This window comes from Mastomys coucha, unplaced genomic scaffold (assembly GCF_008632895.1).
Source record: "Mastomys coucha isolate ucsf_1 unplaced genomic scaffold, UCSF_Mcou_1 pScaffold5, whole genome shotgun sequence".
NCBI lineage: Eukaryota > Metazoa > Chordata > Mammalia > Rodentia > Muridae > Mastomys > Mastomys coucha.
Window position 1 is genome coordinate 62911969 of NW_022196911.1, and position 12963 is coordinate 62924931.

Genomic DNA, 12963 nt, shown 5'->3' on the forward strand with positions numbered 1-12963 from the left:
AAAAAAAAAAAAAAAATCACTTGGAAACAATAACTTTTCTAATTAATTTCTGGTTCTCTCACTCATTTTATATCTATAAAAACAACTCCCTCTCTTCTGTTTATGAGAATATTTATTTCCTAGGATGAAACATTGCTTAGCCCTGGATGTAAAACAAGTTTAAAATCTTCCACCACCATTTTTCCCTTCTGCCTTTTGATGGGAGCCTGGAAGCTTGAGCTGCAGTGTTGAGGAGGGGCCTTAGCACAGCGGTGTTTGGCTGAAACCTGCCAGGCAGACAGGAGCTCCCAAGTGGAGACACAGAAACAGCAGTGACAAAAGCAGAAGTGGAGGATTCATCCCCCAGAGGGGAGAATAAAAAGGAGGAAAGGGGGCTGGAAACCACCAACTCCTGACATCAACATCCCGGCTTCTGCCACTGGTCCCTTTCCGCAGGTGTTACACTTTGGATAAGGCTCTTGCACTGAAGGCTTTAAGCCCTATTGGGAGGTGGTAGGGCCTTTAAGACATGAGGAAGTTGCATTATTGGGGAGGAGCCCAGTCTCTCCCTCCCCCAACTCTCTTTCCTTCCTTCCTTCCTTCCTTCCTTCCTTCCTTCCTTCCTTCCTTCCTCCCTCCCTCCCTTCTCTTCTCTCCTCCTTCCCCCTCTCACTCACTTCACTATGCATTCCCATCATTATGAATTGTCTCACCACAGGCCTAAAGACAGCCAACCATTGACTGAAACCTCTGAACCCATGAGCCAAATAAGCCTTGCCATCTTTGTAAGTTGATTATCTTGAGTGTTTGTCACAGTAGCAGAAAACTAAATCGCACACAGAGAAAACAGAATGCAATAAAAGTTAAATTAAAAAATAATAAAAGCATAACTCCCTGGTGTCCGGTGTTTACTTTGTGTTGAGCATGCCCAGAGTATCTGTTATTCACACTTTGCAGATGAAAACGGTGAAGCTAAATGACTAAACCACAGCGCTTCTTAATAGTCAGTCGATGTTTGGGTAGAGACTTTTGGACCCTAAAGTCCACGCTTGTCTCTTCCATCACATTTGAATCCTACCATATCTCCAGCAGACCAAGGGCTGGGTTCTGAGATTTCCACATCAGTCCTAACATCTTTTTGCCATGAGTTTAATCTGCCTCCTGTTCTCTCTAATGGATGCTCACAACAAAAATCTGTCCCAATACATGCCAATGACAGTTATCCAATCACACACACAAATACTTGTAGGGAACGTAGAATTGTAGCCTCCACCTCACCGGAAGCTGAATGGCAACATGAAAACATACCTCTCCACTGGCAAAGCCGTACTGCAAGGCCACCAGAAATCCCTGGAACAAAAAGAACGTATAGTGTGAACTCCTACTTAGTAGAGGACGTGTCTGAGGATCCCTGAGAAGAGGTATTCGTGTGGTGCTTACCCAGAATAGAGTGAATCATGCTGGCTGGTGTCTCTTCTTATCTTGATACCCACCATCCACATAGGTGGCCTCCTGGGTGCTGGTGGGTACACTTAATAATAACTGGTCTCCCAAGATCACCTGAGTCATTCATTCAATGGAACAAATACAGCGAAGGCCATGGTTCCATTTTTTGTTTTCTGTGATGGTCATTGACTAATTCATTTTATCTTCCTCTTCTCTTACTTTGCTATAGGCTCTCACTATGTAGTCCTGGCTGGCCTTGAACTCATAGATACATGCCTACCTCTGCCTCCCAAGTGTTGCCAACTTGTACTCTTTCCCTACCTTGTCCCCTGAACCTCTGGAATAGCTGTCAGTCATGAGGTCCTCGTGTTTTAGGATGATCATCACTGTAATAATTGGCCCAAACAGGCTCTGTGACATGGGTAAGGCCAATTAGAGCTCTTTTCACTAGAAAAAAAGATTGTGCTCTCCCCCTCTGTGTCTGCCATAATAATTATAATTATGGACAGTATAAACTCAGAGACTGTGTTGGCATCGTCTCATGATCCAGAGAGAAAGGCCTCCTGGGCATGAAGCCAACCACCGAGACTAGTGATGGTGAGAGACAGATTGCCCACGGATTGTTTGTGTACCGGCATCCAGTTATGGCTGGTCCTGAAATTTTCATTTATGCAACTTAATAAACACCCTTTGCTCTTGTCCAATTATTTTCTTTGAAATGACAGATTATTTCCCACCAACGGTTTCTCATCTCACTTAGCACAAAATAAACTCTCCTAAGTGTCGATGGTCTGAGGTGATCTGGGCTCTAGTCCTCTGTGGCGCTGACTGCATCTCATGCCCCGTTTTCTCTCAGTCACTATATCTCAGCCATCTTGGAGATGCTAAGCCAGAATGTCCAGTGAGAGACTGCCAGACCCTCAGCCACTGGATATGCCTATGACAAGAAATCCTTACTGCTTTGGTCACCAAATTGCACACAACAGTCACTTAACCTATAGACTTGAAATGCTGGCTCTTATGTGCCTGGTGAATTTGTTCTGGGGACTCTGAATGTATTGTTGTAGACCACATCTTCACATCATTACTTTTTAAAACATTTTAAAAGAAAGTGTGTGTGTGTGTGTGTGTGTGTGTGTGTGTGTTGCATTTGTGCATGTGGTCAGGTACCTGCTGTAGAGGCTAGAAGAGGGTATTAGATCCCCTAGAGGTGGAAGTATAGGCTGTTTTGAGCCGCATGATGTGGATATTGGGGACCAAACTCAGATCCTTAAGGCAACTAACACTCCTAACTGCTGGGCTGTCTCTTCAGCTCCCATATTATTTGGAAATTTGGCCCACACCTCAGAAATGTCCTGATTTCACAGTAAAAACATAGTCACAGTCATAAAAACAAAGATCTCCTCTTCATGCAATAATGATCATTTATCAATTAATGTTCAAGCAGTCTTGTGGAATAAGTCCCAGGCGAAGGTGTTTATGTTCAGAATCTCCATTCATGTTCAGATTCATTTAGCTTGAAGGCAGTAAGTAGGTCTCAGTTCACTGTCCAGAAAGTTGCTCAAGGAACCTGACTTTGCCAGAAAGAGTGAGCCAGGTAGAGGCTGTACTCCTTTCAATGACCTAGCCTCACAAATCTTTTGCCATTGTTCTAGAAAACTTGACACCTGGGTAGATGCCATTCAATGTGTTTAGGCAGGGCCCTAAACAAGGGTGTGAATACCACCCCGCCATACCCAAAGCTCACTTATTCTTTGAGCCCATCCACACTGTTTCCTGGGATGTTCTCTCCACAAATTTCTACCTACTTTGACTTCTTTTTTTAAGATTTATTTATTTATTTTTATGTGTATGAGTACACTGTACCTGTACTGATGGCCGTGAGCCACTATGTGGTTGCTGGTAATTGAACTCAGGACGGCCCGCTTGCTCCGCCCCACTTGCTCCGCCCCCCTCGCTCCGCCCCCCTCGCTCCGGCCCTGCTCACTCCTGCCCTGCTTGCTCCAGCGTAATATACTGTAGCTATCTTCAGACACACCAGAAGAGGACGTCAGATCTCATTACGGGTGGTTGTCATCCACCATGTGGTTGCTGGGATCCGAACTCAGGACCTTCGGAAGATCAGTCAGTGCTTTTACCCACTGAACCATCTCACCAGCCCCCTACTTTAACTTCTTAAAATTCAGATATCTGTTTAAAAAAATCACCACAAGGAGGTCTTTGCAGGTTGTCCAACTTTAAGCACTGGAGTTACATTGTCTTTTATCCTCCCTTCTCTGTGATACTCACAGTGAGGGGCAGCATCCATATCTAGACTTCACTACCAGATCCTCAGCCCCTAAAAATATGGGGTACATAATAGAAATGCATTATGTATTTATTGAATGGATGAATGGATGAATGAGTGAATGAATGAATGAGTTGGGCTTCTGTCATAAGCGTTTTGTCACATACAATGTCAAGCTTCTTCTAAACTGCAATGACATGTCTCATACTCTATTCTTTTCATAGCTACTTAGAATATATTTCTCGGCTTTCCCTAACTGATGTGGAGTATGTACCATGTGTTTGACATATTGGAACAGATATGTGTGGGCCCTGAACATTTATCTATCCATCTATCTATCTATCTATCTATCTATCTATCTATCTATCTATCTATCTATCTAAGACATGGTCTCACCATGTAGCTCAGGTGGCCCAAAACTCCTACCTCAGTATTTCACATCCTGAGATTACAGCTATGCGCCATGATGCCCCTCTTTCCTGTATCTTTTGTCCCTAATGGAATACAACCCTGGGAGGAAGTTGTCTCTGATCTTCTTTATATTCACCTTTGCCAACATGCCCCTTCTAAGTAATGCCAGGAACTTCCCCGCTCAGACTCTGCCTACAAATGTGGGGTTCCCCTTTCCTCTTGTGCCTGGAGAGTCTGCAGCTCTGCTGCTAAATGGAGGCTTGATAATAAACCATATTCCTTTCACACACACGGTTGAATCAGAGGTTCACAGCCTGTTGTGGGGTCACAGGAACAGTGATAATGACCTCTGAACATGCGCTATAGGAAGAGCTGGCTCTTGGCATGCCAGAATCCTCACAGAGCTAGCTAAAATAGGATTCACATGACAAGTGTGTCTTCACTTCGAGGGTTTAGGAACATCCTGCAGTCTGGCTCCTGCTCCTGATAAAGCAAATGTGAAGAGAGCAGGTCCCACAGAACACATGGCCCTCACATGGCCCCAACATGTGGCAGTCTCCCCAGAGACCTGATGAAAACAGGAGGCTGCTGGAGCTCTCCATGTAGTAAACCTTTGAAGAATGAAGGGGACTCCAAGGCAGTGAGGGAGGAGGGAAGCTGTGGGGACTAACACCTGCTCTCACTGATTCCTTTCATAAAGTCACCAAGATGACCAAGAAGGCACCAAACGTGTCTCTCCACGTCTGCCCTTCCCCCCACTCATCTCTGTTTGGTGAGATATGGGGAGCCTCTGTCTATAGCCATCCTGGTTCAGAACATGCTGCCACATCTCTGAATCTTCATGTTCCTCAGTAGTACAACCAGGTGAGCAGAGCTTCTGCTGGTGACTTGCCTACACTGTGGCAGCCCTTCTCCAAAGAGAACCCCCAGTGTTTCTCCTCATTAAATAGGCTAAAGCTGCTCCTCTCATTAAAACCTGAATCCCGTTTTCCCTCTTCTTGAGTCCAAGCTGACCCTGTGACTGTCCACCAACATAAAGTGGCAAAGCATCACTCCAGGTAGGTGTTTACTTTTGAGCTTCTGCCTTTGGAGGATGGAGATCCGTGTCTGCTCCCTCTTAGAACTTTTTTGCTCAAGGTGTGCTCGAAGAATCCAGCTGCTATATTGAGATGCTCAAGATGCATGGAGGAAATGAAGCTCACTGATCAATGATTCTAGATGAACTCCTGGCCAACAGGTCACATCAACATGTAGCCATGTGAATGACCCACTGAGGACTGGTATTCCAGCCTAATGAAACCTTCAGATGTTTGCAGGTCCAGCCAAAATTACATGTATCAAAGAGACTGTTCCTATGAAGCCTGGACAAACCCACCCACAGAATCATCAAAAAAAAAAAAAATAGTGACTACTGCTTTAAGCCCGAAGTTCATAAGTGATTTATTGCACAAATGGCCAGAGCATCCTCTAGGCCTGAGTCTGGTAAGTGAAGTTCCCTCCTTAGACATTTGGTCCATCTGAATGTCTGGTCCTTAGCTTGCCTTGGATGTGTGCTGCCATGTGATTTGGGGCTTATGTTAACCAGTATGCCAAAAGGCCACCAAACAGCTGGAGGATTTATGTTTTGCTTTTTTTTTTCTTCTGAGATTACATTTTGCAGAAGATTAGAGCCAAGCCACGCAGGAACGTCAAATCACTAACTCTTAGCTTTTGAAATCCCCCAAAAGATTGAAATAAATTAAACATATTTCAATGATGGAAAAAATGTTACCAACGGGTCTAGTGCTTCAGTTTAAAGCCACAGAGAATTTAGCTCCAATAGGAGGGAAAGAAAAGTGCTATTCTGTTGCTGGGCCTTGTCCCTGAGTCCCTGGGGAGAAGCAAGGGGGCTAGCATGTTTTCTCTGCTCTCTGCATAGAATCTCAGCACCTGGGACAGAGGCCTTTAGACTGTGGGATAGGTAACTTGATGTCTCCTGGTTGCAATCTTTACAAGATCCTCTGGATGGCCACCATGTGCTATGTGACATGGTGGGTGTGACATGCTGGGTTACAGGCAAGGGCTTCACTTCTAGATAAAACTTCCATCTTTGACTTTCTTACCATATGCGCACTCTCTGTGCCTCAGCTTTCATCTTTCAGATGGGAATGATAACTCCTTTCTCCACAAGGGCATCTGAGACTGAAGGAGTGTCACCCAGGCTTTTCAGCAAGCCAATTCAATCCCTTGAGGGTGTTTTTGCTACATTTGAGTTATTTGAATAGCTCAGGGACTACAGCATGCATCCTAACTTGTCACAGTTTGTTTTATATTAATAGCAATTTCTTTTTGGTAAACTATAGAAATTTTAGTATATCTCCATTTATTCATTCCTCTTTTTGCTATTATTGTGATGTAGATGTGATTTTTTGTGTTACAAACAATTATTACATTGTACAATCATTTGTGTCTTCTAAATCAGTTAAGGAAAAAAGAAATCAGTGTACTATGTTGTCTCTCCTATTTATATATATATCTACCTCTGGCAGTGTTTTAATTTCTTGTGAATTTGAGTTACTGTCTTTTTTTCCCTCCAAACTAAAGGACTTCCCTTGAAACCACTTGTAAGACTGTCAGCAAATTTTCTCAGTCTTTATCTACCCGAGAACATATGTTACCTTCATTTTGAGACAGTTTTGCAAGCGTTGGAGCTATTAATTGACATCTTTTTATTTACCCTATTCACACCCCGCCATGCCTCTGCCTTTCTACTCATCTCACTGGCTCAGTTGTGTAGAAAGTTGCTATTCTTGCTCCATATTAAAGATTGTATCTTGTTTGTGAGATAAGATCTTGTTCTCTTACTCAGGCTAGCTCTGAGTCTGTGGTCCTCCTGCCTCAGCCTCCTGAGTGTTAGGATTGCAGGCTTATGCCCATGGAGTCCCACTGACTTTAAGCATTTTGACTTCAAAGTCTCTGGGTGAAAGTAACCTTTGGGGCTGGTGAGATGGCTCAGTGGGGAAGAGCACCGACTGCTCTTCGGAAGGTCATGAGTTCAAATCCCAGCAACCACATGGTGGCTCACAACCACCCGTAATGAGATCTGATGCCCTCCTCTGGTGCGTTTGAAGACAGCTACAGTGTACTTAACATATAATAAATAAATAAATCTTTAAAAAAAAAAGAAAGTAACCTTTGTTTGATGCTACTTCCAGCCTATTGTGCACATGGATTCAATGTTTCATCCAGCCTGGGAAGTTTTCCAGCATTGCTTCTACACGTTTTCCCTCCTGCTTCTTGTCTCAGCTTTCTTAGGACTCCTTATACACACATATTGCTTCCTGGGGCATCATACAGGTTATTGAAGCTCTGTAATTTCTTAACCGTTTTCTCTCTGTTAAGCCAACGCGATCATCTCCACAGACCTGACTTCACATTCACTCTCTCTTCTGCCACCTTAGTCCTGACAGGACACTGTTCTGTGGAAATCTTCATTCTAGTCATCATACTTTTTGGAGAATTGCCACTGATGTCACTTTTTTCCTCAGTATGGGTCACACATTCCTGTTTCTTTGTCTCCAAAATTAATGCTGTTATTGTCACTGTGTGTTTCTTTTCCAAGAAGTGTAGATCAAACAAGGTATTGCCCTGTACCTCAGGCTGGCCTGGAAAACCCTATATAGAGTAGACTGGCCCTCAACTCCTAACATTCCTCCTCCTTCAGTCTGGTGAGCACTGAGATTACCAGCATGAGCCATGACCCTCAGTAGGGTTTCAGAGACTTTGTTATCTTACTCCCCTCCTCACCACTGAGTGGTCTGACTTTCAGTTTAGTAACTTTATTACTTCATGAGATCCATCTCCCTACATATGCAGCCATTGACATCTGTGCTCATTTTTAAAATGTAGGTTCTTGGGCTGGAGAGATGGCTTAGCAGTTCAGAATGCTTACTGCAGAAGGCTTGGATTTGGTTCCTGGCACCTCCACCATGGGATGCACAATTGCCTGTAACTTCAGTTCCAGGGTATCTCGTGCCTTCTGGCCTCTCAGACACCTGCACACATAGTGTGTACATAGACTCATGTAGGCATGTATACACGCACATCATCTTCCTCAACCTTTTAGAAAAATTAGGCTCTTATGTGTAAGTCAAGTCTCCTGCTCCTGTTTATATTAGCTGAACAGGGAGCCAGTGACTGGTCAGAAATTTTGTTTAACCACCTCATGCTGTAAGGTCCCCATATACTTTGCCATCAGTCCTGTGTGTCACCAGAGAACACATTCAAGGTTCAGCCACTGAAAAGGCACCCCAAAGCCTTCCTTTCCAGGTCCTCTCATATCTACTCTCTATGTGTGATGGAACTCAGAACCATCCATGGAGGTGTGGACAGGTCTTCTGATCTTGAAGATGTCTGCAAACTTAGGCATATATACAATCTTTTCAGCCTTTCAAAGAGACAGAAGATAGTCCATCGCAACAGTCTCTGTCCCTTACCTTCTGGCTAACCCACCAAATCTATTTTTGCCCTGAATAGGACTGCCCTACCTATGACTGTGACTGGCCTCCCCTGCTCCTTTGGAAAAAAAAAAAAAAAAAGAGGTCTCCCCATGGCTGAGCGACACCCAGGCCCATGGAGTCTCCAGCTCTCCTGTCTGTCTAAATCACACAGGCCTTCTGCTGGAAAGCTGCTAACTCTCACCAGGAGCTCCTCACTGATGAGCAGGACATAGCGATTAAAACGATCTCTGAGACAGTGGCAGACTCCCACTGGCCTCTTCTGCTTAGGGAGTCTTTCGGAAACTGACCCTTGTCTTGGTAGATTTCCAGTGTCCTAAAATGCTTAAGATTGACAGTTGTCCTGTCCAGTTCCATCAAGTTCAGTCTCCTCCCAGTCCCCTCTAGGCTAGCGTGGTGGCTTACTTTACACTGAAGTTTTATTTTTGCTCTTTTGGTGAAGTTTCTCTTTCTCTTTGGAGATGATAATAGAATTATATCATTTCTCCCTTCCTTTTCCTCTCTCCAAGCCCTCTCAAACCCCCTTCCTTGCTCTCTTCCAAATTAACAGCCTCTAGTTTTTTTTCATTAATTGGTGGTGGTGGTGGTGGTGGTGGTGGTGATGGTGGTGGTGGTGTGTGCTCCTAAACACAGTCTTCTCAGTCTGTATAATATTATTCATATTTATATCTTCAGGGCTGACCATTTGATATTGAATAACCAGTTAGTGAGCTCTTCCCTGGGGAAGACTCACTCCCTTTTCCACTCTGAGCATTCCTTAGTTGCCTGTAGTTCTTTGTGTAGGATTGAGGTCTCGTGAGCTTTCCCCTGTCCATGTATCATGTCTCTTGTTGTCCTTGTTTGGATCATGTTAAGGCAGTCATGCTGGTAAGATTTTATGGATGTAGCTTCTGACATTACTAGGAGACATTTCTTTGTTTTTTGAGGTACCATCTCATGTAGCCCAGGCTGGCCTCTAACTCACTATGTAATGGAGAATTACCTTGAAGTTCTGATCCTCTGCCCTACTTTCTGGCTGCTGGGATTGTTTACTGAAGGTTACACTCAAGTTTACTGAATTATATGGGTGCTGGAGGTCAAACCCATGACTTTACACATACTGAGCCAACTCTCTCCCAGCTGAGCTACATCCTAGTGCCTGTGGCTCTCTGGGGAGGGAATTTTGACAAGTTCTTTCTTCTCCATAGTAGAAGCCCCATTTGATGTCAACCTCAAATGGTTAATTTGAAGCTGAAATTGGTTTATTCTTTTCTGGATTGTTTGGTTTGGTTTGGGGTTGGGTTGGGTTTGGGGATGGAGGTGGTCTTATTTCTTTGTTTGTTTGGGTTGTTTTGGTTTTTGGTTTTTGGTTTTTGGTTTGTTTGTTTAGTTGGCTTTTTTGTTTGGTTGGAGTTTTTTGTTAGTTTTTTGTTTGTTTATTTGTTTTGTTTTTTTTTTCTTTTTGAGACAGGGTTTCTTTCTGTAGCTTTGGCTGTCCTAGACCTCATCCTTTGTAGATGTAAACCAGGCTGGCCCCAAACACATAGAGATCCACCTCCCTTTGCCTCCAAAGTGTTAGGATTAAAGGCATGTACTACCACTGCCCAGTTAAGTTGATTAATTCTACGACTGCTACTGTATGGGGACTTTGACTATGCCTATACTATTATTGCCTGAGATCTGTTGCCTTACTGGCCTCTGCCCCTGAGCCACACCTCTCTACATCCATACTCTTCCTCAGTCTCGCCCTCCTTCACTAGGCCAGGACACTCTAGGCTTGCTTTAAACTGCAGAATGCAGTGAAGGCATCAAGATGTCAACTCCAGATCTCAGCATTAAAATGCTAGCAGCTCCCTTTCCCCTGCAATTGGGAGCCCTGAGCTACCACATAAAAAGCAGTCACTCTGTGGAGAGATCACAAGGAGAGAACGTGTGGAAAGCAAGAGACCCTCAGACCAAATGGAAGAAAGGAACATAGTTGATAGGAGAGAGAGAGAGAGAGAGAGAGAGAGAGAGAGAGAGAGAGAGAGAGAGAGAGCACCCAGGAAGTCGAATCAAATTAGCCCCAGCTCAGGCTGTTGTGAGTGTGTGAAGAAACAACAGAGCCCCTGCAGACTTCATCCTGCTGAAGCTCAGCCACCCCCACCCCCATGTCCTATCTAGATGCCTGACTCCAACATCATGGTTGAAGGACACGCTAAGCTGTCAGTTCATAGACAGCTATCAGCGGTTAAACAAAGTATCCAGGCAACCAAAGCTGAACTCCTGTTTCTAGTTTTGGTGCACACACATCTGTCTGGATTAAGAGCCTCTTGATCTGGACTCTTTTCCCTACCCTAGTAGTATTGTGTGCAGTGTATACATGTCACAGGTCTGCTTTGTACGACGCTCTACAGATAACACAGCAAAAAATAGACCCTTAATAAAAGGCTTCGAGGTGACACTCACAGCTAATATGATCATGAGTCACACCACCTACTATACAGTTGAGGAACAAGGCCGATTTTCTCTTCTGAGTCACTGAATAACGCCGGCAGGATCTAGACAACACTTCCCCATCTGTACACCCTTGAATGTCACCGATCCTCACCAATAGAGTCCGCCGACACTAGAAAAGTGTGTTGGTCCCTAGCTCTGTTCAATTCTGTTTGGACCCTGTGTAATTTTCTTCTCTGAGCCAAGGTATGAGTCAGACTACTTACGTGGAAGGAGCTCAGTGTCAGCTGGATGAAGAGTCGAATATGTCTTGAAAATCCTTGAACTTGGTCATCGGTGACGAAAGTGAAGAGGACCTCATGAACCCCCAACAAAGGAATGAGGAGCAGTGTTGATTTTGCCAATCTGCAAACAATACCAAGTACCGGTCATGAGGGGCTCGCTGGGACTAGGCGGTGTGTCCTGCCACTGTGAGCATCTGGACTGTAAATCTCCCACTCTTGATGAACAGATGGTTTGTCTTTTGTGACCTTACTTACTCGTGTATCCCTGTATGTGGCAAACACTCTGGGAGCATTTGCAGAATGAAGGAGGAACCATCCCTGCTAGGATATCGTGCCTACATATATTGATGTGTAGCATTACTCCTATGGGAGCAGCTTAGATACCACCCAAGTGTGACACGCTTCCAAGTACATGGCTAGCAGGTCCTGATACTGCTTTCTCTCCCCAGAAATTCAGCACTTCCAATGTCAACCTCAGACAAGAAAGAAAATGAGTTGCCCAGAACCACAGAGACACCAAGGGGCTATTCCCAGCCTAGAAGTGGGACCTGCCCTCAGCTGTCCCTCAATCCTGTGACAGCAAGAGCCACAGGAAATGGAAAACTGGCCCTCCTCGTAAAGCACACTAAAGTACACAGTGTAGAGGTTGGCGGTTGTTTACAGTCTACACACACACAAAAAAAAAGACAAACATTCCTTTGTACCACCCACGAGCAAAGTGCACAGCTGGGGTCCAATTGCTCCAAACTGGTGAATCCCAAGCATGGCCGACTATTAAAATTCCTTTCAAGGCCTTAAGGATATATACAGTGGGTCTTTGGAATGCGTAGGTTCTGCCCTGGAGGATCCAACCAATTGTAGATTGATTGACATAATTTCTTCAATTTTGTCCATATAGAACCTGAACAGATTTATTATCTCTAGACATTGCAACACTGCAACTATTTACATGGCATTCACACTGCTCTGTGTACCAGACATAATCCAGAGATGATTTAAAGTATATAGTCATGGAGAAGAGATAGATCAGCAGTTAAGAATGCTTGCTCTTCTTCCAGGGGACCTAGGTCCCAGCATCCACATCCCTTAGCTCGCAGCCACCTGTAACTCCAACGCCAGGGAAGCTGATGCCTTCTTCCAGTTTCCATGGATACCTGCACACATCTGGCATGCACCCACATAGATGTATGCATGTAAAAATAAAACTTAAAAAATAAAGTATAATGAGAGGATGTCAGTGCCTCAGGTGGGTTCTGGAATAGGTCTCCCATGTCCATTAAGGGACATCTTTTTAGGTCTCAGTGTGGACACCCTGAGGCCAAACTTTGGGAGGCTGTCCCCCGAGAGTGTGAAGTTTTACAGAACTCCACCCTGGACTCTGAGGAGTAGTAGAGGCTGAGAATGGCCTCAGTTTACCACTGGTTTGCTTCTTGATTTGAAGTTAACAGAATTAGCAAAGGTGACTCATGTTCAGGGAAAACAAACTAAACTGGTGTCTAATCCACACTGGAGAAAAAAAAAAAACAGAGCTTAATTGTAATGTGTTTTTAACCCAAGTACTTAAAGAGCCAGAGTAGGAGGAAGCCCCACCACCAACACACACACAGAGAGAGAGACAGACAGAGAGAAGAAGAAGGAGGAAAAG

General features: G+C 44.4%; 1 protein-coding gene across 1 annotated transcript in view; it reads right to left on the bottom strand.

The window, feature by feature from the left end:
- Positions 1-12963, bottom strand: part of Glp2r (glucagon like peptide 2 receptor) — a 66777-nt gene that overhangs the window by 874 nt on the left and 52940 nt on the right. The window contains exons 11-12 of the mRNA XM_031352162.1: positions 11301-11439; positions 1288-1329 (exon numbers count right to left, since the gene is read on the bottom strand). Of these exons, the coding sequence (XP_031208022.1) occupies positions 1288-1329; positions 11301-11439 (181 nt within the window). The remainder of the gene's footprint in view (positions 1-1287; positions 1330-11300; positions 11440-12963) is intronic.